The sequence below is a fragment of the Dermochelys coriacea genome, chromosome 18, assembly GCF_009764565.3.
Source record: "Dermochelys coriacea isolate rDerCor1 chromosome 18, rDerCor1.pri.v4, whole genome shotgun sequence".
NCBI classification, from domain to species: Eukaryota; Metazoa; Chordata; order Testudines; family Dermochelyidae; genus Dermochelys; species Dermochelys coriacea.
Window position 1 is genome coordinate 10,649,739 of NC_050085.1, and position 27,365 is coordinate 10,677,103.

General features: G+C 41.0%; 1 protein-coding gene across 1 annotated transcript in view; it reads right to left on the reverse strand.

Annotated features, from left to right (window-relative positions):
* The window catches only part of VPS13D (vacuolar protein sorting 13 homolog D), a 195,712-nt gene that overhangs the window by 29,555 nt on the left and 138,792 nt on the right, over nt 1-27,365 (reverse strand). Inside the window, 4 exon segments of the mRNA XM_038377201.2 lie at nt 14,794-14,854; nt 14,857-14,917; nt 14,919-14,992; nt 16,904-17,036. Of these exon segments, the coding sequence (XP_038233129.1) occupies nt 14,794-14,854; nt 14,857-14,917; nt 14,919-14,992; nt 16,904-17,036 (329 nt within the window).

Sequence of the window (27,365 nt, forward strand, 5' to 3'; positions counted from 1 at the left end):
CCAGTTGGGTGTCTGTCATTCTGCTTCCCCGAACTGTCTCCCCACTGCTTGAGGCACTGTCCTTTAAAATTAGTTGGGGTTTTTGTTCTCCTCAGTCTGCCCAGCTTGGACCTTATTGCCCAAAACCAGTTTGGTGAGTTCCACAAGAGGTTGGAGGCAGTACATCAAAGCAAAAAAGCTCTTGCATCACCCCTTAAGTTTTGTCAGATAGAGGGGCTGACTTTTTTTTTTTTTTTTTTTTTTTTTTTTGCTTTTTTCCCTCCCAATAGCCTGCTATTAAACAGCTAAACCAACGTATTAATACCGTAAACTCCCTAATAACCAGATTACCACACAGAGCTTATCACAGAGCACCCTCAGGTCCATCACAAAGCACAAACGGAATCCCCCTTTTTTCCCCCCACGTGATTAAAACTGACATCAGTCACCAAATGAGAGTAAACTCCCAATGAAATCACAAAGCCACCATCAACTATAATGCATATTGTGACTTTTCACAACCATTCCCTTTAGAGTGCATTCAAATATCTAGTAAATACCCTCTTAGGCATATATTACTGGCAGCACTAGAGAAATGCGTAAAAAGATGGGGTGATCTAGATTTTGCTAATTCATGGGTGGTCCAAATTTATGACCCTCTTTATTCACACCTTCAAAGGGGATGGATACCTTATATAGGTTTTAGTACATCTCTGAATCGTTTAGGCTTTGTTTAGCATCCAAGCAGTGAACAGGACAATATAAGTATGAATTATACATTTTTTAAAAATTGCATTTTTCTTCTCTAGACATGAAGTAGATCTATACATGGGGCTGCATAATTTTAGACATCACAAAATAAAACTGGCATTTTTACAAGCTGCGGGATCTCAAAGGGAACAAAATCCCAGGAGAGGATCCAGTTACTTCTATACTATATTTAATTTACATTTCATGTACAAGTCATGAAATATGAAGGCTACTGACGAGTAACTGAATTTCTTTTAAATGAGCCTCTGTACATTCACACACACCTGGGAGATGTGCCTATGGCTCAGGAGTACGGCAAAACCTTCTGGAAGCAGTGTCCAGTGGGGTTGCTGTGCAGCCCTGTCATGGCGCTGGGCATGCCAATGGTGAAAGTCTCAAAGGAATGCTGGCGTAGAGCCGGGGATGGAATGTGAGATGCATCAACTGCCTCTGTCCCTCCCACCAAAGCCTCGGAAATTTGCTGGACAACAGTTCTCTGAGCTAGTGAGGAAGGTGGGTGAGTAGTAGGAATGTGCAGAGAATCATCTCGAAGAACTCCAGTTATTGATAAGTTAACTTCATTTCTTGAGTGGTTTCTGCACTTTCCCACTGCTGGCAGGGAGTGTTACAGACTTTGCATCAGATCTTGAAGCTAAGTCTAAAGATTGCTTAGTCAAAGTACATATTGAGCTTCAAGATGCAACAACAAATTTCAGCTATAGAGATATATATGTCTAAGGCATTCCACAGAAGTCATATTAGCCCTTATGGAATAAGCCCCAAGTCCAACCGTTATAGGAATATTTACTAACTTACTACACTTCAATACAGAGCCTGATCAACTTGGCAGATGTTGGGTAGTGATACTCTTTCCCTTGTGGTTATCCCTGTAGGCAATGAAATGTTAGGGTGATTTTCTGTATTTTCTAACCTACTTAGGTAGAAATTAATGCCTTCTCAATATCTGATTTATGCATGTATGTATCCCCCATGATGGAAGTGTGGTCTAGGAAAGAATACTGGCAGTTTATTATCTGATCTGATTATATGGTAATTAGTTATTACTTTGGGAAGTAATTTTGAGTGAGGGTGTAGGACCGCTTTATCCTTATGGCAGACTGTAAAAGAATGACCAGCCATAAGAATCAATGTCATAGCAATAAAGAAGACTGTTTTAATGCATAAACCGAATGGAAACCAGTCTTCCATGGGCTCCAAAGCGCTTCTGAAGCCTCTGAGGACTAAATCTACATCTCAAGGGGATGATGCTGGGATCCTCGGCAGAGGGAATAAACTCACCGTTCCCTTCAGAAGGTGTTTCACTATAGGGCGATTAAACACTCTTGCTGTCTGTTTCTAGATGATGAACTGAAATGGCTAAGTGATGCTCTTTTAGGGAGGATATCCCAGAATCTGATATCAAAGTGTTCTGAACCGAAGACAAAGGAGCTCTAGTTGGAGAGTTTCCCCACCACCACTTGTGTAACACCAAGAGTAGACGATTCCCTGGAATTTAGCAGGATCTTCCAAATTTGGGCTGGATAATATAGGTGCCATGGATATCAACACTGTCATATGGATTAAAATCTATCTTAAACAAATGGCAATGATATACAGAAATGTACCTAGTTAACCAGGGAGAAATGTCTAGTGAGGTGCTTCAGGGAGAGCAACTGAACCCAGGCTTACTTAACTTCATTTTAAGGATCTGGTAAAAAAGGCATAGGAAGTACATTTGTAGATGACAAACTATGAGGTGTTTAAAACACCAGTGAGGGGAGGAAACACTAAGGAACCTAAAGAGGTTAGAAATATGGCAGGAAATGAAATGAGATTCAACCTGGAAAACTGCAACCCAATATATCTAGGGAAAAATAACCCACAACACAGATATTTATTGATGAGGAAACATTTGTAAAGCAGTCAAGCCAATCTCCCATCCCAACCCTCGGGATAAGAGCGAACAGAAAATTGGATACGAGTTTGCAATGAAATATGGTAGCAAAACCAGACAATACAATTTTGGATTGCTTGCACAGGCAATGCATGACATCACAGAACAGGGAGATGATGGTCCATTTTCACACAGTACTGATGAGATGCTACTTACACTTCAGGGAGAAGTTATACTAGAGGAAATTCAAAGATAAGCAATAAAAATGATGAGGGAATTTGGATAGCTGACTGCAGGAGAGGAGTTTAAACCTGCAAAAACTGGCCTAATACTGACTGAAGGCAGGGGAGACACGAACATCAATGAGGAACAGCAATTGTTTTGAGCAGCCCAACAGGGTTTCACAAGAAATAATGGGAACAAACGAGCACAAAGGAAAAGTTGGCTGAGCGTGCAAAGGCCCTACACTCACCTTGATGACATTTCTGTGTTTGTCTGTCTGTCTCTAACACATTAACTTTTAAATGAGGTCTCTGATCAATTCCAAAATTTCAACGAGTGTTCTAGGCATCGAAGACGAGAACCATACCGATTTTGGGGGGAAATCTGAAAATCTAATGGGGAAAAGATGGGTGACAGCTTCAAGCACTTCTGCAATTGTCTGCAGATAAAACAATTTAGTTATGGTACCCATTAATGCAGTGGTCCCCAAACTTTTTTTGATCACGCACCCCTGAGCCACAATTGTCAGCTGGGGCTGGGAACAGGGCCATGGTCAGGGCTGGGAGCAAGGCCGTGGTCAGCGCTACGGCCAGGAGTGGAGCTGGAAGCTGAGGCCACAACTGTGGCTGGGGGTAGAGCGGGGCTGGATGGCGCTCCCTTCTTTCCCCCGGGGGAGGGAAGGGATAGGGTGCCGACCCAGGCCCCGGCCCCACTGTGCCCCCGCGAATACTTCTGTGCTCCCCTAGTAATCCCACTGCATTAATGCATTCCAGCATAACAATATCCCTGACCATCCTCCCAACAGAGTTTAACATGTTAATACCCTGAATGACTTACTCCCCACATAGATTATGGTGGGGAGGAGAAGGAGGAATATGGAGGCATGGGAAGAAGAGACATTGGAGGCATGCACACAGCCCCTAACATCGGGGGTGTGGAGGGAGAATGGCAGATCCTGATATGGGGAGGAGGATCCATGATGCCTTTGGCACAGGGGAAGAGGGGAATGATTGTGCATACAGAGCCTCCCAGCCATATGGGGGAATAATGGAAGATTGTGAAGTGGGGGGTGAAGAAGGAGGATTGGGGCGGGTGCAGAACCCTGGTAGGTGAGAGACTGGAGACATCTGGTAGGGGGTAGGAGTGCACACAGAGCCCTTGCCATGAGGGGAGTGTGACTGGTGGGCACACACAATCCCTGGCAGGTGGGAGATTGGGGGGAAGATGTACAGAGTCCCTAAAATGTAGTGAGATGGGAGGGTGGCACAGATCGGGGCTTGTGGAGGATGGAACGTGGGAATGCCCAGAGCCCCGGTGTGTGCAATGTGCTTGACCTACAGAAGCTATGACGCGTGTCCCTCTCTAGTTAGATTGATTATGAGAAAATACATCATAACAAAGGTTATTAACCTCAAGGGAACGCAAAAGAAAGAAATCCCATTGCCTGAGTCATTTACAAATCACACAGCTAAAGTAGTCAAGAATATACTGTAAGCAACAGCTCCTCATTGGCACAAGAGACTGGGTATTAGCTGATAAATCTGTTTCACCTCTAGTTTCTAGGTGAATTTTTGGGTGGGGTTTAAAAGAGCAGAGGATGGATAAGATCTCAAAGGGACCTGAAATCAATGGAAAAACTGTTGTTGATTTCAATGGGCTTTGAATCAGGCCCCAGGTTAGGGAAGGATTTCCAAGCATAAGGGTCAACATAAAAGAAATCATTAAGAGGGAGCAAGTTAGATAGGTATATAGGTAAACAAGTTTATCCCCTGCTCAGTCAGGACACAGGCAGAATGCCAAACAAAATGACCTGTTTCAGGGACAAGTGCCCTAGTAAGGGAGTACTCTTTCTGAACATTAATAATTAACTCACAAGATGGGTAAACTGGTGAAAAAAAGCACAACTTTAGATTAAAACAAGGGGCATGTAGGGGCACTCCTGATAGAATCTTATATGAGCTCTCCCCTTCTGTAGCAGATTAATGATTTTGCCGCCCCCTAGGCCTGAAATAATTGCTGCCCTCATATGAACTTGTCAACGGCACTAACTGATACAACAAAGGAATCTATTTTGCACATTTTTGCTATCATTTTATTTTCCCTTTCTTTCGTATAGCTTTTTTTTTTTTTTTTTTTTTAAAACAGAGAACTGCTTAATTTCTTCCTTCCGGTCATCATATTAACGTTTAGGATTGTGGCAAGTATGTTTACTAAATGGCATCGTGCTGTCATTGGTGGTTTCAATACGCGCTATGATTCGTAGAATCGCGGCGTCACTGATGCTTCAGTTTGGTGCACAGTTACAATATGAGCAAATGACGATACCGGCAGACAGTGGGCTTGTGCAAAAATGCCGCAATTACAAAAATGCTGCTATTATAAATTTGCCACCCCTGCAAATTTGCCACCGTTGGCCTAGGCGATAATACGCCATTGCTCCCCTTCCCATGGACTTTACACACTATGTGGTATTATGTGCACACTCTTCCTCTTTCCTTCTATTTCTACTCCCAGGCATTCTTTTAATTCTGCTGCTGTTTCATTATGAAGAACAATGAGATGGACACATCAGAGATAACTACTCCCTCTTCTCCTCCTATGCCTCTTTAGCGTCAGTTTGAATGTTACAATCCTATTGGCTGACACAAAAAGGGGTAGCAGAGAAGGCAAAGACATACAATTTTTTTTTTTCCTTTTAAAGGCCATTGGGTCACTCACTGACATTGTCTAAGAACCAAGATCTTACTGCACAGCTACAGAGCACTGGTATTAAAATGACAAAAGGGAGAATTTTAATCACTTGCCTCTCTTCTGGGATAGAAGTATATTTTTAAGAACCCAATACATATGCATAGGAGAATTTTCTAATACACATTAAGGCTAGCCATAAATAAAGTGCTCCCAACTTAACACAGTCCAACAAACCTGTTAGGACTGGGTAACCCCATGAAGTAGTCCTTTGCTTCTATTGACATTTCAGAAAGTGAATTCTTTATTTTCAGTCTCATGTTGCTGATATTAAAAAAATAACATAGTTCAATAACTAAGGAAAAGTCTCTGGTCAGAGTTAAGCTGCTTTGGCAGAAGTCTGAGTGAAAGCCACAATGACAATTTCCTGTATTGCATGTGGTTGTGGTAGAAAAAGGGATTTCAAATAAGGATCTCCAAAAGGCCACAGGCATGTATCCAAGATTACTAAATATCAGAAAATTCCTTTTACTATCTTGTGAATTACAGGAAAAAGTTTTAATGCATGTTTTCTTAACTAACAAAAGTACTGTAGCATGCATTAAAGCAGATTTTTAGAAGATAGCTTTCTGAATATATCTATTCAATGACAGGATAATTTTCTTGTTTTGGATTGAGTTTTTTGGCAGCATACAACACAAATGTGGAAATAATCAGAACTGCTGTATGTGACACTGCAGTACTTAGAAGAAAATATAAAACCCACTCAAAATAAAATATCAAATCATACACATTAGTTGCTAATAAATTAAATGTATGCTGTACTGTCAAGATAGATTTTCTTTTAATATCTTCCCAGTGCCCTGACATTTTGAAAAAATTAAGCCAGCTGTCCTTTCTGTTCTTTATGAAACAAGAATTAATGTTAAGTTTATCTCCAGCAAAACATTAAGTTTGTTTTTCTTCACAAATTAGATGAGTTTATGCTTCAGAAGTTCGAACAGCTTATGCAATTAAAGCATTTCTTTCTTCGGAAGAAGTTCATCAGGAGGTCAGGCTTTTTAAATACAACCTGCTAAAAGTACATGAAACGTTTTTAAACTGGCACCATATGCTATAAAACCACCACTTATCCTAGTCTCCATGCTCCAACCACAGTTTGTGCTAGCTGGGTGTGTCGCAACATAGATTAATGGATTTTAAAGCCAGAAGAGACCCATTATGATCAGTTAGTCTGACCACCTGCATAACACGACCATAGAAATTCATCCAGTAATTTCTGTTTGGAACTCAATAACTTATGCTGGAACTAAGTTTGTGTTTTAGAGAGGCATGCAATCTTGGTTAAAGACTTTGAGTGATGAGTCTACCACATCCAGTGGTAAACTATTCCAATGGTTCATTACCCACTCTATAAAAAAATGTGCATCTTATTTCCAGTTTGAATATTTTAGCTTCAACTTCTAGCTATTGGATTTTATATGCTAGATTAAAGAGCCCGTCTAGTACATCATCCCTCTATAATCACAGGTTTCAGAGTAGCAGCCGTGTTAGTCTGTATTCGCAAAAAGAGAAGGAGTACTTGTGGCACCTTAGAGACTAACAAATTTATTAGAGCATAAGCTTTCGTGAGCTACAGCTCACATCCGATGAAGTGAGCTGTAGCTCACGAAAGCTTATGCTCTAATAAATTTGTTAGTCTCTAAGGTGCCACAAGTACTCCTTTTCATCATCCCTCTATGTGCTTGCTATGGTGCCAGAGAGGAACAGAAAAAGACAGCATTATTTTAGGGCAGTGATACACAGACCTCAGTGATTCAGGAGTCAAATTAGCAATCAGCATTACCCAAAAGAGCCACAGTAGTGTGAATTCATTGCTTCATTTACTATATAATTCTCACAGCAAAAATGACTGACCAAGTATATTATTTTATCAACTACAATTGGTAATAACATAGTAAAAGCATCCTGACTGGTTAATAATTAAATCACACACTGTTTTAATATCGTGTGCTGCAAAGAGCCGCAGGGTACACGTTAGAGAGCCACTTGAGGCTTCTGAGCCTCAGTCTGAGTATTGCTGCTTTAGGGGGTTCTGAAATGGAATGTCCTCCCATCATTAAATATTTGGTAGATTTAACACTTAATTTTACAGTTCTCATTTTGCACAGATCTTTTGCAAGGGAACTTTTAGTAATTTATTGTGATGTAGCACGTGTCACTTTTAAGAGAAGAGGAAATGTAATGCCTGACCCACTCAACTCACTCCCAAACCCCAATTGACTTAGAGGTATGCTGGGATAACATTAAGATCACTACAGAAAATTCCAGCCTTAAAAGTGATACTTCTCACAAACGATGTACTGTGACCATGCAGGTCAATAAATATATTGTTCAAAACTACACTTCTTAAAGTTAATTCATTCATTATACTTGTCTCCATCCAGGTTAGCTAGCATTGCTATACTAATAGCAATGCTATGCTAACTGATATCTAGCAGTTTCCATTAAACCAGTCATGGTATTTAGAGCCAAAATGGTAAAGGGAAAAAGTACGTCTCATTTGTAGCAATGATATTAAACTACCATGACCAAGAAATGGGTATTTTTTCCCCATCAGACAGTCTAACAGAAAACAAATCTTGCACTTTCACAACTTTATTCAAAGAAAATATATATATATTTATAATTTCTCAGGAACTGGTAAGAGCCTTACATAAGCTGCACTATAATGAGCAATGTACTGTTTTAGGTTTCTGAGCATTAGGGATTATTTAGAGTTCAGCCAAACAGAAGGAAAAAAAGACATCACTTGGAATACAATTTTTTGTGCTTTGGTGGAGGCTTAGCTATACTTAAGAGGGCGGCAGTGATGTTTCAGTTGCTTTTCAGAATATTTTGTGACCATAAGCAGCAATCATAAAACCAGCCATCTAGTATCCACTTTGTGTAGGAGGTGACTGAATTTCCATTATAAGAAGTTTTATTTTGGTTCCCTCTCTTAAATCTGCAAATAAAGGAATATCCACCTTGAAACTGGGGGGTTAAATTTGTAGCTTAGCTAGATTTTTCTGCCAAACTGGAGTTCAGTTGGACAAAGCGTTCATGAATGACACCCAAAGAATGGAGGTATGAAGAGTCCAAAAATAATTTTAATGACTTTTTATAGCCAATAGTAATAATGTTGATGAGAAGTAGCGAGATAAATCATCATTTACTGCACTTTCTAGAGCACAGAATAAAAAAAGATTATACTTTTACACACATTTAGCATTTTAAAGCACAAGTCAGCTTTTATTTTTTGGACAAGCTAATTTAGTGTTGTGAAGTGAGGGGGGAGAGGGGACACATTCCATCCAGGTCTGCTACATAGACACTGGGGAGGAGGAGAAGTCCTCACACCTCTGTGAACCATGGAAGACCAGCAGCAAAAGATCTCTATTACTACAGCAGATACTTAGCAAGTCTGCTTGGGGGAAGAGAGAGAGATGGTGGTAGTTGGTGAGGGGCATTTGCCCATTTCCTGTTGGCAGCTTATGAGACATAGCAGACCCTATGAAGGCTCTTCAGCTCCCTCCTTCTTCAATCCTCAACGTGACTTAGGAATCTAGCTGCGGGCCATACTAGGGTTGCCAATGTCTAATCACATATAGGCAAACACCCTGGCCCTGCCCTCTTCCCTGCCCCTCCTCCGAGGCCACTTCCCCTCCCTCTGTCGCTCACCCTCCCCCACCCTCACTCACTTTCACCAGGCTGGGGCAGGGGGTTAGGGTGCAGGACGGGTGTGGGCTCTGGGCTGGGGATGAGGGGTTTGGGGTTCGGGAGGGGGCTCCAGGCTGAGCCTGGGGCAGGTGTTTGGGGTTCAGGAGAGGACAAGGGCTCTGGGAGGGAGTTTGGGTGCAGGAGGGGGCTCAGGCCTGGGGTTGGGGTGAGGGTGTGGGCGGGAGTGAGGGGTGTGGGCTCCGGCCGAGCGGCACTTACCTCAGGTGGCTCCCAGTTGGTGGTACAGCGGGGCTAAGTCAGGCTCCCTGCCTGCCCTGGCTCTGCACTGCTCCTGGAAGTGGCTGGCACATCCCTGCGGTCCCTGGGGAGTGCAAGGGCTCTGCGCACTGCCTGTGCCCCGAGCACCGACTCCGCAGCTCCCATTGGCTGGGAACTGTGACCAATGGGAGCTGCGGGACAGAGCCTGCTTTAGCCCCGCTGATCCATCGACTGGGAGCCACCTGAAGTAAGCAGGGCCAGGGGGCTTGGTGTGCAGCCCCCTCTACACACCACTCCCAGAAGCAGCCAGCACATCCCTGCGGCCCCTGAGGGGGGCAGGGGAGGGTGTATCAGGGGGCTCTCTGCACAGCACTGCCCCGGCAGGTCCCACTGGCCGCAGTTCCCAGCCAACGGGAGTTGCGGAGTCAGCGCTTGGGGCACGGGCATAGCGCAGAGACCCCTCTCTCTCCCAGGGGCACCAGGGACATACCAGCCGATTCCAGGAGTGGCGCAGAGCCAGGGCAGGCAGGAAGTCTGCCTTAGCCCCACTGTGCTGCTGGACTTTTAGCGCCTAAAATCCCCCCGTTTGGCTTCAGTAGCCTCCAGGAGACAGGGACTGATTCAGGGAGACTCTTGGCAAAACCAGGAGGGCTGGCAACCCTAGGCTACACGTGCCTTCCTGAGCATGGTACTTCCTGAACAGCTTATTTTGGCTTGTTGGGGACTGATAAGCCTACTAAGATAAACAGGAAGAGGGCAGGCCACGGAAAAGTACCCAAAGGCTTGCAGGAGAGCTGCCCACTAACTCCTCTTACAGCTTATAGGGAGTGGAGAACGCAGGAGGCCCATAAGGCTTGGAAGGTTAAGGGAGGGACCTCAAAGGTTTGTCAGATGTACGCACTTACCCAAGGTGTAGCCCCACTCCTTTGCACAACCATTAAAAGGCAGGAAATTTAAGATTAAGGTTAACCCATACATGTGTAAGCTCACAGTTAAGATTAATTCCATCACCTAATTGGAATCGATATGAGCAATCACTTGAAGAACAACAAACAGTTCCAACTTTTAGGTACCACAAAAACTAGAATGCTTGATTCCTGATCACGCACAGCTTGTACCAACTACAACCTCATTTACTGTCAGACATACTTGACAGAAAATTTCCTATTACACTATTACTATTTCCTATTACACTAATAGCATACTGAAGGCATAACTCGCCACTCCTACATCATAAAAACGACAACAGATGGAAGTTCTAAAGAAATGCTCCTTTACCCATAGCAGCAATACACCTTATATACTTAACATCAGCTATTGAGATTCTACAGCAGATTTTTCTAGGTATCTGGCCACGTGTGCCCCCCCCGCATCTGAGATCAGAATGGGATCTCAGCACTGGAATAGTGTCAACAGACTGAGTCCATCCATGACAGTAAACTTACTTTAATTCATACTTTGCAAGGTTAAACAACACTAATCAGATCAGCTTGAGCATTTTTATTTCTCTATACTTCTTAACTCGGAACAGCCATGGCCCAGCACACGTAGAGCAGAAAGTGCAATCTGAGCCAGCAGATTCAGCTTGGAACACCATTTTATTTTGATTCCAAACCACACATTGCTAAACAGTTAACAAATGCAACAGGGGGCTATTGGTACACAACAGTCAAAACAAGTCCAATCCTTTGTTGTTCTTCTCCCTGTCCTCCAATGAACAATTTAGGTGCTTGATTATATAAGAGAATCAAAGAGAAAAGTGGGTAGGGGATTCTTTTATGAACTTTTGCAACATAAGTGTAGTTGAGTGTATTTTAATGTACAAAGTCTATCCATCTGTGATTAAAATCTTTTTGTGAAAAACAAATACAGTCATACCTGTGTGAAGAGGCTTCCTAAATTAATTACTAGAAATATTTTTTTCTTTAAGAAAAGTTTATGGGTCAGTGGATTGTCACAGGACTGTTGCAATAATACAATGTGTACTGGACACATTTTTGTCCTGCACTCATTATATTTAGATGCCTTATATGGTTTCTGATATTCGTTTACTATGCAACTAAATTAGGATTTTTTTCATTTGCCAAGTATTGCAAATTGCATGAAGATGAACTTCACCTCATGCTGCTGTAGGTCCAGGACAAACAAAAGTTATTCCAAACTTGGTGGAAGCTCAGCTCTGGTTCGACTCATAGAAATTTCCTAATCTGTACTCAGTCAACAGCCATCAGCAGAAGGGCACTGTGCTATACAGGCACATGGCAGGCGGATAAAGTTAGCTTTTGCCTGCAGTCTAGTTTCTCATCTGTCATGCAACCTCATCACTACTGGAAATTCATGAATGCAGATATGTATTTCAATTTAATGCACACATTGTATGCATGCACGCACATCAGGATATACTTATTTTCATAAAACAGTGCAACCTTCATAATAATTTCTTTAAAAAAAGAATACAACCATGTTTTCTTAAAATGAACTCAGACTGCTTAGGTTAACAAATCAGTTATTTTGCTTGAATGTGTCCCAACCTCCATCTTGTCTGAGGTATAACATTTCTAATCATACTCTAGATGGGTTTTTTCTTTAAACCCCTCTTTACTTATCCAAACTATGGTCCCTGGCATTTCAATTCTACACATTAAACTAAGTCCCAAGTGCATATAACTATATGCTAGCTGCTCCCATTCCCTTCCCAGCCCCCAACACAGTCATTTAGTCGTGGCTCAAATTTACCGTTACATTTGATGCAGGTAAAGTGTGAGGCCCTATTATACAAAAATTCATCATTACTGACAAAAGATGGGCTAACTGAATCTTATGAGTCTTAACATTAATTCTTTTTATATTTATTACATTCATCGGCAGTTAAAAAGCCTGATACATTTAGAACACTTCCTACTTCCACAACAAAGTATGTCTAGGTTTGCATTCTTATGAGTTTCCTGCACCTCACTCACACTTCATCAAGCTCATTGTTCCTTACTGAAATAGTGGTAGCAGACACATCAGGATTCTGAGCGTGGCATAATAAAATGCAGGAAATGGAAAAACCAAATGGAAAGACTAAAAAAAAAAAAAAAAAAAATTCTGAAAATCACAAGTAAATATACCTGGATTTTTTAAACCCCCTGTTGTTCAGGATTTTGTACAACAGACAGAGTTGCATACAGTAACACAGCACAGCATCAACACACAGGAACTGAATGTCACTTTACCACTGGAAATAGAATGTTTATTCTCTTAGATCCAACTCTCTGGACTTCTCCTATTCTTTCCCCTTTTCCTCATTTACTTTGCCATTATTATTTTTATCAGTTTTGTACAACATTTATCTTAAACATTTTTATATAATTAATATTGATTTCTGGTAGTGCCCAGAACATGCAAGCCACTGAACACACACAGAAAGGCATAATGTCTGCCCAACAGAAGGCATACAGAGCCCCTGCCAAAGGAGTAAAGGTGATCCTGGAGTGATGGAGGAGGAAATGGTGGGCACACAAACACAGAGACCTTGCTATGGCAGGAAGGTAAAAAGGAGGGGGAACAGAGAACCCTTGGTTTGGGGGGAGGTGGGAATCAGGGTGCACACTGAGTCCCTGACTTAGAGAGGAAGGGAGGAATGGAGGGCATGGGGAAGGGCAGACAGAACTGCTGGCACATGGGGAGAATGGAGGATCCTGATATGGGAAGAGAAGTAAATGGGGGGTACATGCAGCTGGGCTCTGGGGGTTAGAGCATCTGGGCTGGGGGTTGCCCCGCAGCTTGGCTCTGGGGTTAAGGGCTGCGGGTGTCTGAGACCAGAGGGGCAGAGTTTTCCCCCAAAACGTACCCAGCTGGCATGTGTGACACACCTAGACTGAGGCGCCCAGTAAAAGCATAACAGAGAAACAGGAACTAGGTTGTTGTAGGGGTTTCTTTAACTCTTTACTCCCGGGGGAATCTTTATTGCCATCAGTATTGCTACAGACATACTTTCTGACAGACATTTTGGAATAAATTACCAAAATAACTGAAACTGGCTCGATTCTATTGTGTTATTTTGACAAATAAAATATGCATAATTTTGCAGAACTGTAAAATATTGTGCACGGAATTTTTAATTTTTTGGCACGGAATTCCCCCAGAAGTAATGTGTGCACATGCACAATCACACACACACGCATGTTCTTAGTACAAACTGATTTTGCAAAAGAAAAACAGAAGGGATGTCACTATTACATTATCTTCAGAACTCTTCAGCTTTTTTAAAACACCTGTTTTCCTATGAATTCTTAATTGAAGCTAAAGAACAACATTTTTAGTTCCATTCTGCATCAGGCCGCCAAGATGGCCATTATATTTAAGCTCTTCAGACTTTCTTTTTCTTGATTTATTCTAATATAACGTAGTAATACTGCATGCAGATGTGGTCGCCCCATCTCAAAAAAGATATATTGGAATTGGAAAAGGTTTAGAAAAGGGCAACAAAAATTATTAGGGGTATGGAATGGCTTCCATTTGAGAAGAGATTAATAAGACTAGGACTTTTCAGCTTGGAAAAGAGACAACTAAGGGGGGATATGACAGAGGTCTATAAAATCATGACTGGTGTGCAGAAAGTAAATAGGACTGTTATTTATGCCTTCTCATAACACAAAAGCTAGGGGACTTCAAATGAAATTAATAGGCAGCAGCTTAAACAAACAAAAGGAAGTATTTTTTCACACAACACACGTCGACCTGTGGAACTCCTTGCCAGAAGTTGTTGTGAAGGCCAAGACTATAACAGTGTTCAAAAAAGAACTAGATAAATTCATGGAGGATAGGTCCATCAATGGCTATTAAACAGGATGGGCAGGGATGGTGTCACTAGCTTCGGTCTGCCAGACGCTGGAATGGGCGACGGGATGGATCACTTGATGATTACCTATTCTGTCATTCCCTCTGAGGCACCTGGCATTGGCCACTGTCAGAAGGCAGGATACTGGGCTAGATGGACCTTTGGTCTGACTCAGTATGGCCATTCTTATGTTCTCATTAATGAGAATCTCCTATATTACACTGTAGCTTTTCTGTACCAATTTTACTAGTACACAAGGCCACATTAGTGAGTCTACAAATGCAGTATTTCAAAAGGAGGTAATTAAGTTAACTAGAGGCAAAACTAATAATACACAGTCAATTTTACAAAATTACAGTGCCTTTGGGCTAGGAAACAAACCATGACAAAACTGCAGAAGGTATTGCAATATGGTTTTGTAGACAGTTTATTGATAAGAAATGTAAGTGTTCACTGACTGGGGCCACTAACAGTTGCAGTGTCTCTCACTGCCTGTGCTGTTTCAGAAGCAAATCAAGGGCACCAGCCATTGGTTTGGTTACTGTGCCAACCAGCCCTTTCCCAAGGCCTGATATGAAAACCACTGACTCCTCCTTCAGTTTTGACACCTTCTACTGTTGAGGTTATTACACTTGTTAATCCACCAATGATACCTAGCAAGACAACAAAATTGTAAGTGGACCAACTGCTTTGCCACTAAAATAAAATGACAGGATGTTATTACAGCTGACAATGTAAATGATTTACTTTTTTGAAAGTTCTTGATCAGTGTGAAAGCATGCTACCCACTAGCACATGAAAAGTGATTATGAATGTATGTTTTTTATTAATCTAATAATATAGTCTTATATTTATATAGGGCATTTTATCCTGAAGCTATACATACACAAAAGTATTTCGTCTACTGCTCAAGTGAAGCCACCTCCAACAGTGCGACAAGGATTTAACAGAACACAAAATATTACACACAGCTTAGGACAGGAAATTAAAATACTGTGTTCAGTTTGAAATACAAAGAGAAATTTAAGCAGGGGAAGTGTAATTACCCAAAGTGGAATTTTGACCAGGACACTGGGGATAGGCATCTCCTAACAAGGGGTTAGGAACTTAAAGGGAGATCCTCAACTGGTATCAACTGGCATAGCTCCACTGACTTCTTTGACTGCCTACAGATTTTACATCACAGCCAAAAGACAGTAAACATTGTGATGTTGGAGGTTCGAACAGTGTTGTTGGTACATAAGTTCTGGAGTCGAGAAGCATATAGCATATGCTATGTTTAATTGTTTCATTTGGGTAACTTTGCCATTCAGTGGAGTATTTGGGAAAACTACAGTTCAACAGATAGAATTTAAGAGTCAACTGCTTCTTTGAAGAAATGGAAATCGGAAACATTAAAAAACCAAAAACTAACAAAGATTCAAGTCAAAGAAGCTAATCCGCTAATGAATGTTTCTAACCGACTTCAACAATCTATATTTCAGATTTCACATGTTGCTAGCAACATAATTTGTATCTGATTTTAGAACATACTAATGTTCTGTAACTGGAATAACCAAAATGCTTTGCATTCAAAGGGAAGTCTAATGTGATCCATTTAGAACTTCACTGCTTTCTTTTTAATAGAAATTTTTTTATCCCTGCACTTAAAGTGAACTACAAGAGTTAGATATGGAAACAACTTACAGAAATGAACCTTTTTCATTTTTGGGCCATCACCTAGCTCAAGTGATGGGGCTTCAACTACCTAGAACGCTATTTCAGTCTAATACTGGAGACTGAATAAACACATTTCCCCTAATTTTACATTTCTTAAGTACTAGACTTTTTGATAATCATACAGACTGCATTTGAAATGCACCCGTTTAACTAAAGGTGCAATTTTAAACAAATTTTAAGAAACTGATATAAAATACAGTGTGAATATTCAAATGATTTAAGCCTGGCTTATATCGATTTAGCTTAATTCAGCAGAGAATCAACTCAAGCTAAATTGACATTAGCCTGTCTTCAATCAAATCAAAAGTGTCCACGCTCTCTTTTGCACCAGTTTAAATAATCTGTTTTTTTTAAGACAGTTGAAAGTTAAACAGGTGCAACTTTGAACACAGACAGGCTAAGGGCCGGATTGTGCAAGGAAAACTGGAATCTGTGGGAACTGAGTGAAAAAAGCGATACACTCATTCATTCATTTGTACCACTGGCTGAATATTATCTTATTATTTGTCACTTACAAAAAGATTGTTTGTAAGCATATTTATGAACCTATGTGGAAATTAGAAAATTTGGCTGATCTCTTTCCTAAATTTAGTTTTGATATCCAATAGTACACTTAAATAAGAGATATTCTCAAATCTAGGTGCCTTTGCCAAAATGAACAACGCAATTAAATTAAAAGGAAAGCCAGCAATTGCTCCATTATGTTAAGCCACATGTAACCAACCAGTATGGAGTGGTTTAAATTGAACTGCATTGTTTTTCTGAATCCTATCACTTTGGAACCACAGTGACAGACATAAAGCAACTGATATTACAATAGTGTAATCTACTGATGCACAAATTACCATGAGCAAGTCCATGGATCCCAGCTATGAGATGTTCTCCACTGGTTGCGCCATGGTATCGAATGTACTCTCGTTCAGTTTGATGTCGGTTATCCATCGTCTTTCCCAAACCATCTGATAAAGTTCCAGCAAACTACAGTAAGAGAAACAATGGGAAATTTAAAAAAACATACAAACAAAACAAAAACAAAAAAACAGAATTCTAAATCAAGATTTGTTGAAACAAGATCTGTGTTTAATTTTTAAACACAGATTTATGCAACTCTCCTTTTTTATTGCTTTATTTTAAAAATTTTATTAAGATAATGTTGAAGTAAAAAGAAACGGTACAGAGTTTAGGCATAGAAGTTTCTTGTTATCATGGAATAAGGTACAGATTATCAAGGGGTGTGAAATTCAGTTTAGGAGCGGGTGGCGTAAGGAATACATAATCTGCAATCTCCCCGATTGGGACTAAAAGTTTAATGGGTCAAAGTACAAACATTGAGATATGGGGGTATGTTGTCCATATAGTGGCTATGTTCATTGTGGAGTATAACGAGCGGATACGATGATGAGGATGAATCTACCCTCATTTGGTGGGATTTAATGTTCAGTGAGTTTATGGTTCCAGTTCATATGGTCCAATGGAAAAGTCTCTCAGTCCCTTTCCCATAGTTGATGCACAATGTTGTACCGGCTCACACCTCCTGGTATTGTCGGTGGCCAGTGATGTGTTTGATGTAGATGTCCCTGGACCACTGGATTGTGTCCGAGACCATGAGGCGCCACATGAGCCATGCGTACCATCGACCAATCCCGCAGGTCCGCAGCACACGCTCATTACTATAGTGCTAAAGACCAGAATTTGTCCAGTTCTCAGTATCTGCATGTCACACTTACATAGCAGCATGAAAAGAGAATTTTTCGCTGTTTGGAGGTATGCATCTATAGCCTAATCCCATAATCATTATGTTTTATATTCAGAAAGGCCTTATCTGCATTAGTTTTTTCTTTGAGACTGCCCCACAGTTATCATTCCACTAGAAGTAGTACCAGTGTAAGGCCAGTCACTTGTATCTTAATGTTATTTAGCCCACGTTGATTAAAACATCATTGGCTATTCCACACCAGAGTTTCACTCATTGCAACCATCAGTGGATTGCATCAAATGGTAGCACAGTGGTGGGAAGTTTTAAGAAAAGTGTTACTCCAATGGTCTGGAATTAGAGGAAATTTTTTAAGTAGTACAATGATAACTTGCATCAACTATACAATTCTACAAATGATATTTGATTTTGTTGAGTGTTTCAGTGTACTTTTAAAGATAATATTTGCAGAAATCATCCAGTTTTTCTCCTTTGGAATGCTAAATGATTTAGGGTCCAATCTTGCTCCTGTCAAAGTCAGAGTGTTGCCACTGACTTCAGCAAGAGCAAGGTTGAATCCTGCGGCTATGTTTACACTATCTTTTTACATAGGCAGCAAAATAGGTCAACCTATTTTCCCCCAGCCAAATGTACTAACTCAACTTTGCTTTATATATACCAAACTGAGCTGTATAGCATATAAAGTAAATTAGTCATTTCATTCAAAAAATATTCAACAATACATAGCCAATTTATATTCTGGTCAAATGAAGTTAAAGTACGTTTGCTGGCACAAATCAGGAGAGGATCTTATGGATAAGCATGAACTCTCACTGTAGATATTTTATCAGAAAAGCATTGAGAAAGAACATTAACTTGTGTTTTGTCATTATGCAATTTGAAATGTTCTAGAGTGACAGTAAATAAGAAATCACATCTATGCCTAAAAACAGTAGTCAAGTGAACAAACGAAACAAACGAAAACTGCTAAATATAATTAACTTTCTAGTGAAAACTCTCCAAAACACGTAGTAATGCCAGTGACCCTAGTGTACCTTTCAGAAAACTCACTGGAATGTTATTTAGACATACACCTATATTTTTGCAGAGATATGTGAAAGCTTTCAAGGCAAACACTCCCAGAAATATGCTTGTACTAGTGTACTTTACATTTTGTAGCAAGTTAAGAAGCTATTTAAATACGTTTGAGTAATGGAGTTTTAAATGGATCTATTTTACAGCTGGTAGGGTAGCATGCCATGTTTAGGGAAAGGTGCAGTATGATCCAGAGGTAGATGGCATGCTGACAGACACATGTGTACTGCAGCACAGAACAAAGATTTGAACTAATCTAAGGGAAATCTCAATGACTGTAATGAAGACGTGCAGAACCATTATAAAAATTACTGACTTCTTCCTAATTATATACCTTTTATGTTATAAATGAAGGGCTAAGACACATCTCTAATACGAGCAGGAGTTATGAGAACACTGACCATACTGAATGAAGATACTGAAAAAACACCAGCTAGAGCGAAGGGCAGATCTCAGTCCCAGTGCTCTAATAATTCTTTAGCCACTTTAGATAAGATCACATCCCAAAGTTAAGCCAAACACAAAAACAAACACCCCCACACCCCTACCTCTAATTGAGAACGGTTATCAGTAGTGAAAAGGATGCCTAACAGGGACTCTGGCATTCATAGAGCAGCTGCAAATGGTGTAGCTCAGTGGTCCTCAACCTTTTGTGGGAATAGCATATTTCTATTCTCAGAAGACCATGGAGGGCGCCCGACACCCCCCGCCGAAAAAATGGCAACATGCCTTGGCGGCATGGTGTCCTGCGGGCGCACGCAACTGCCCCGGCTGGCACCATTGCGCCCACGGGCAGCGCTTTGGGGACCCCTGGGCCAGAGAAAATGAGCACTGACTGGTGGGATTGCATCATTATGCAGGCTTCGGACAACAAGCAGTGCCTGCAGAACTTTTGGATGTGCAAGAACATATTCCTGGATCTGTGCGCAGAGCAACTCCCGCCTTCTAGTGCAGGGACCCCCAAATGAGAGCTGCAACTAACAGTGGAAAAGAGCGTAGTATCACTGTGTGGAAACTTGCAACGCCAGACTGCTACCAGTCAGTGAGAAATCATTTGGAAATTCAGTGTGGGGACCGCTGTCATGCAAGTGTGCAGGGCCACTAATGGTGTCCTGCAATGCAGGACTGTGACTCTGGGCACTGTACAGGACACAGTGAATGGATTTGCAGCAACAGGGTCCCGAACTGCAGTGGAGAGATAGGCAGCATACATATACCTTATTTTGGGACCAGATCACCTGGCCACAGAGTACATCAACAGAAAGGGTGACTTTTCTATTGGTGATCACTGAAATCAGTGCTGACTGGTCAGCGAAGATGCATGACGCTCGCATCTTTAAGAACACAAAAGGGTTCAAAAAGCTACAAGCTGGGACTTTCCCTCCTGACCAGCAGGTTACCATTGGTGATATCGGAATGCCAATAATGATTGTGGAGGACCCAGCCTACCCCTTGCTCATGAAGCCATACGCTGGCCACCTCGACAGCCCCAAGGAAAGATTCAGTTACCAGATTGGCAGATGCAGAATGACAGTGCTTGTGCTTTTGGTCTGTAGTTGTGCCTCTTCTCCCATAGGCCCAAGAGATCCAATGTCTCCAGTCTACTCCAAGCTGGAGTGCAACTGGAGCATGGAGCCGGCAAGGTCAGCTGGGCAGTTGCACAGAACAATGGAGAGCTGTTAGGTGTGCTTGCCGAACTGGACAATCAGGAAAAGGTATTGCAAAAATTTGTGGGGCTTTAAAGAGAAGGGAGGGCCTTGCAGTCTCCGTGATCCCTGGGCACTGGAGTTCACAATTATGCACCAGAGCAGTCAGCATCAGGCATTGAGAGATAGCAGCTGGAAGACTGTTAGCGTAGACATAAGTAAGGCAGTGCAGCTTTTTGTGCTGCATCGACTTCAGTACACCCACCACAGCTCAACCTCATTCAGGGAGGCGGTATTACTGCATCACTGTAACGGGGCACTTACATCGGTGGAGACAATTTAAGAGTAGACACACGTACAACCAGGTTGACACAAGGCAGCTAGTCAATCTTACTCTGTAGTGTAGACCAGGCCTTTGTAAAAGCCTAGAGATGCTTCATGAAACCATACACTGATGAGGAGAAACAAGAGTCTAAAATTCCTTTTTGAATAGTTAGAATTCTCATCTGTCCGTACGTGACATGACTGGTGCTCTGCCAATGTAACAGGATTCTAGCATGGAATTCCCTCTTGGTAGTCCTTAATTGGTAATTCTTTCATGGAAACTTCCTTTGATAACCTTTGCTCCATCCTATAACTCAGAAAGGTAGCAACTTCAAACACCTGTCGTGCCTTAGGGCTTGTCTACACTACCACGCGAGTCGATCTAAGATACGCAACTTCAGCTATGTGAATAGCATAGCTGAAGTTGACATACTTAGATCTACTTACCGCGGTGTCTTCACTGTGCTAAGTCGACAGATGACACTCTCCCGTCGACTCCGCTTGTGCTCCTCATTTTGGTGGAGTAACAGAGTTGATGGGAGAGTGCTCAACGATCAACTGCGTGTCTATACTAGGACTAGACCATTATACTAGACGTGATAAATCAACCCCCGCTGGATCGACGCTGCCCCGACCAATCCAGGGAATAGTGTAGACAAGCCCTAGCCACAGAACACTGATGTGGAGCAAAGCGTTCACATATTAGAAAGACTAATCTTCATATCTTTAATTATAAAGTCAGGCCTGGAGTCTACATGCCCTTGGCACAAGAGTCCTCTATACAAGAATAACATAATGTAAGGAGAAGAGGAAGACTTGTGGCACCTTAGAGACTAACAAATTTATTTGAGCATAAGCTTTGGAGCTACAGCTCACTTCATCACTGAATGCATCTGATGAAGTGAGCTACATCTAATGAATAGCTTATGCTCAGATAAATTGTTCGTCTCTAAGGTGCCACAATCCTCCTGTTCTTTTTGCGCTACAGACTAACATGGCTGCTACTCTGAACTAATGTAAGGATTATTCATTTTCATGAATAATCCTTACATAAGGGCCCAAAGTCTTCAGGCCCTTATGCAAAGATGCAAATGCAGTACACAATCCGTATTAGATTACCCATTTCATGTTATAACAAGATCATTCAGAATAGCTGGATATTCCAATATTATACACTGACTATATGAAAAGGAAATCTGTACAAGTTTAGCAGAGAAGTGAAAGTATAACTATATTAAATCACATGTTGATTGATGACAAAGATGTCAAAAGTTTTCTTTTTAAAAATACCTTTCCTCAAGGGTTTTGATCAGCAGCCATCATGGGGGCAAGAGCATCAATTAATGTCTTCCCTAGTCCCCCCAATTCTAGTAATTAAATAGCATGTAGTACACATAATTTGCATCAATATAAAAAGTGACCAAAGAGCATGTCCATGTCATTATTTTGTAAATTGTAGTTTGGAAATATGCCAAGATCTTTGTTATAATAAGGTAAAAACTCTAAATAAGAAACAAAATTAGTTATTGATGTGTCTGACGCAATTTTCTCTTCTACTTACACCTGCAATGTTTTTAAAGGCTGTGCAATTTTTTGCTCGCTATACGATTACTGGGCCCGCAGCTCCTCCTTTCTTGCTAAGAAATGCAAACTATTCAAAGCATGATCCACTGTCTCAACAAGCAGATTTTAATCATATGAATGAAAATTAAATCTCATGACTGTTCTTATGACTTAACCATATGGACACAAAACAGAGCGCCCAGTTCACTGGCTTAATTATTTTTAACCCCTTTCTGAACTTAATGTAGATGCTATTTTTGATTAATCTAGAATACAAACTGAATTGAAACTATTCCATAACTGGGTGTTGTTCTCTCTAAAGGGTATAAGTCGTTTTTTACAGGATTAGAAGAGTTATTATAAGGATTAAAGGATTGAAATGCATATATAGGTGGGAGCAGGGAGATTTCTTGCTGGCTCTAGGGTTTCAGCCACACTGAAAAATGTGCCAGGATATAGTTGTCAAGAACTGGACCCTGAATGTCAAATTAGTTAGCTTGGCTGGGATGGTTAGTGCCAGCCACTGTGAATAGGACAACTTATAAATTTTTATTAATGAAATGACTGGGCTTTCATAACAGCTGTCTGGGGGAAGTTTTGCCCAGTCCAGACTGGCCAGCACAACAATCAAATTTTCCTGAATAAATAAGGCTTGTGTGTTCTCACATTTTCCTCTTCCGATGAAAGGAGTCCACCATCTGTGTTAGTCCATAGCAATTCCTGTTTTAATGCCTCGATATGAAAATTGTTTTCTTAGTAAAGCCGTAAGAGAAAAAAACAAACCTCATAATGGGACTGGTTAAAAGTTCATCTGTCATCACATGGCAATTTTCATACTCTCTCCATGACGAAGAAAGAAAAACAAGGTTAAACAGAGACATTTTGATTTGCATGTTGTAGCAAATAGCACCAAGTGCCCAAAGACAGACATTGTTCCATAATGACAGGTTTTGGCGTAGCAGCCATGTTAGTCTGTATTCACAAACAGAAAAGGAATACCTGTGGCACCTAACAAATGTATTTGAGCCTAAGCTTTGTGAGCATCCGATGAAGTGAGCTGTAGCTCACAAAGCTTAGGCTCAAATAAATTTGTTGGTCTCTAAGGTGCCACAAGTACTCTTTCCTATTTGTTCCATAGTTAGACGATAAGGATTTTAATGCACTTAGAAATGTTTTTTCCCTGATGTCCTGCCTCAAGTTCTTCACCAGATTTTAACCACAAAACACTAAATTTAGTGTTGAATGCCTTTACCAGTATCTGCTGTATTGTATTATTTAACAATGTTACCAAACCAATCCGCAAGAGGTTAGTAGGAAAGATAATAGGTTATCACAGAAAATATGTGGCAGGCACCCATCTTCCCTACTGAAGAAATATATGGCACCTTCTTGTTTTTGGAAATCTATCTATCTTTCTGGGCTTTTATACAGCACCCATCACCATGTTATTAGAGCACTAAGTGGATGGGTAGCAACCAAAAATGGTGTAATCTGACAGCTGATCTATGTAAAATGAGTTGACAATGTCAGTCCAGTTCCCAGTGTCTCTAGGCCACAACTATTCAGAGATGCCATGGACTAGCTGAGTATGGAAGCTGAATGCCCCTTATCACTAGCACAGGTTAGAGTTGAGGGGACATGAGTAGTGCAGTACCGTTGCTCAAGATGTATTCAGTTTTGCAGATATATAGAGGACTTTGATTTTCATGTCTGCCAATCAAACACCCTCTCTTAGGACTACATTCTCCAATGCCTTTTAGCAGGTAGGGTGCCAAAATGATCTGCAACAGCAGAGTCACCACTTACACAAACATCAGCATATATTATTTGTGATATGCATTTCCAGTTACCTGTTCTTTTCCAGCAGCATGTAAATTTCCTTGATATGTTTTATAAGAACAAATGTATGGGAAAACCAAGTGAATATTTAGATAACGCACAAAATGTATTTCTGTACTAAGGATATCTTAGGGCATGTCTATCCCAACAGTTCATGGCAAGATGGGGTGTAAATTTACCCCATGTTAACCTGTCTTTGTGGACTCTGCTGTCACGCACTAATGGCTCCCTAGTGTGCTGTGATCTAGTGTATGTCTGCAGGGCTCACATGGACAGTTAGTGTGCAGCAGGCTAGTGCAGGGTGGATTTCAACCTCCGCTTGCTACAAGCTAAGTGTTTGTTTAAAAAAGCCTAAAGCTTTGCAAACTATTTCAGTTTATGGGGAGTAGGGAAAAGTCTTCAAATAAGGTTCTGCTTGTGGGTGTGAATGATGGGTTGTAATGGATTGGGTGTGGCAAATAGTAACAATCTGAGTGAAGAGTAGACCGGAGAACTGTATTCCTTTATTTTGAAGCACCGCAATCTCAAACTGTTCTTACAATAACAGTATTCTTAATATGAACTGAAACATTTCAGAGTGAAATTGGTGAACATCTTTTCAACCTGCAAATCACAATGACCATGCTACAGTGTAACTGTAACCAAGCCAGGAGATTCAGTGACAACATAATCAAACCAAAACTTATCTGTTGCCTTCACGGGGGGGGGGGGGGTGTTGTTCACTCAAATTAGCTAACTTGAGCTACAAACGTAGTGAAGACAAGGCAGTGTGTTATTTTCATGAGTTGGCAATTTGAGTTAAAGCCTAAGCTCCCTCATAGGCTTTGACAGGACCAACTAACTTGTGTGAAACCAACAAACTGCCTTGTCTTCACTAGGATTTTATCTCGAGTTAGCAACACACCTCTTTTTTTTTTTTTTTTTTTGCAATGAAGAGGATGCTTTAATTACAAAATAGTTAGAAGGTGTAGTGTTAACCTAACCATGTCCATAACCTGATTAATATCTTAAACAGTCCAGGTGATTAATTTGGTTTATGGACACCATGAGCCAATGAGATCCCCTGGTTCTCATGGATCTAGGGTAGATAAGACCTAACAACAAAATGAAATAAGGTCATGACCACAGGTACTTTTGACTCCTTTTCCCTGCAACTTTCTCCCATACAATCCCCAAATATCCAACTCTGAAATGATTTTCAACTGTGTCTCAGATAGCACGGTGGTGCCTGCCCCATGAGCAAAAAAACAAAACAAAACAAAAACACAACCAAAAAACGATTTCCAACAAACCACACAACCATGTTACCTGAAATGGTTTTTCAGAACAGATCTTGAAAATCATTTCATCACCAGAGAATTTTTCTGAGTAGACAGGAGCCCACAAGAAATTCACCCACATTTGTGCCTGGCTTAAGAAGAGTATTGCAAAGGGAACTCCAAGGAAGTCCACACAAAAAGACAACTTGGGTGTCTCACTTTTTGATGCCTCCTCCTTTTAAAAGTGATGGTATCTGGCTCTTCCCTTGTGAAATAGCAGTCACAATATAATTGATGGCTTATTGCACTGTTTATCTAGTCATGCAGAAAACAGCCTACAGCTAAACACTGGCAACAAAAGCATGATCCACTGTTACCCCCTTATTTTCCTCAATGAGGTGTTAACTTCAAAGCCTAGTTAGGACCATTTAAATGCTAATGTTACTAAGTACTAAGGAATAAACAAACATGCAGCTCGAATCAAGGCACTTCTTAGAACAAAACCTGATCCCTTCCATCCTTAAATTTTCCAGAATAGACTCTTTGCCTACACCTTATCAAAAAGGAAGCATTACTCTGGCCTTTTACGTTCTTTGTATTACCCAAACTTTCCTTTTGCTACAGTGGCTTGTAACATGGCACCTCAGAGTGGTCACATGCTTCTTAGCAACTAATAATCAGCAGGCATGATGTTGAATGAAGCAGGCTACACCTTACCACTACAGACTCAAAATACCTAGGTTTCAGAGTAGCAGCCGTGTTAGTCTGTATTCGCAAAAAGAAAAGGAGTACTGGTGGCACCTTAGAGACTAACAAATTATTAGAGCATAAGGTTTCGTGAGCTACAGCTCACTTCATCCGATGAAGTGAGCTGTAGCTCACGAAACCTTATGCTCTAATAAATTTGTTAGTCTCTAAGGTGCCACCAGTACTCCTTTTTTTTTTCAAAATACCTAGCTTCTCATAGATCTAAGAACTGGAAGCCCAAATCCAGATAAAGCTTGGATCTTCCAGATCGCTAATTAGATGTCATAGAATCATAAAACTGGAAGGGACCTCGAGAGATCATCTAGTCCAGTCCTCTGCACTCAAGACAGGACTAAGTATTACCTAGACCAAGGGTTCTCAAACTGGGGGTCAGGACCCCTCAGGGGGTTGTGAGGTTATGACCTGGGGGATCGTGAGCTGTCAGCCTCTACCCCAAACCCCGCTTCACCTCCAGCATTTATAATAGTGTTAATATTTTTTAAAAAGTGGTTTTAATTTATAAGGGGAGTCGCACTCAGAGGCTTGGTGTGTGAAAGGGATCACCACTACAGAAGTTTGAGAACTACTGATCTAGACTATTCCAGACAGGTAATTGTCTAATCTCTTAATCTCCAATGACGAAGATTCTACCACCTCTATAGAAATTTATTCCAGTGCATAGCTACCCTGACTGGAAGCTTTTCCTAATCTCCAACCTAAATCATTGTTGCTGCAATTTAAGCTTGTTCGTTTTGGTCAGATCCTCAGAGGTTAATGAGAATTTTTCTCCCTCCTCCTTGTAACAACTTTTTGTGCACTAAAAACATGTCCCCTCCACAGTCTTCTCTTCTCCAGACTAAACACACACAATTTTTCAGTCTTTCCTCATAGGTCATGTTTTCTAGATCTTTAATCATTTTTGTTGCTCTCCTCTGGATTTGCTCCAATTTGTCCACATCTTTCCTGAAATGTAGTTCCCAGGAACTGGACATAATACTCCAGCTGAGTACAGCAAAGTATAGCGTGGAGTACAGCAGGAGAATTACTTTTTATGTCTTGCTTGCAACACTCCTGCTAATACATCCCAAAATGATGTTTGCTTTTTGTGTGTGCGCGTGCGCGCACGTGCGCAACAATGTTA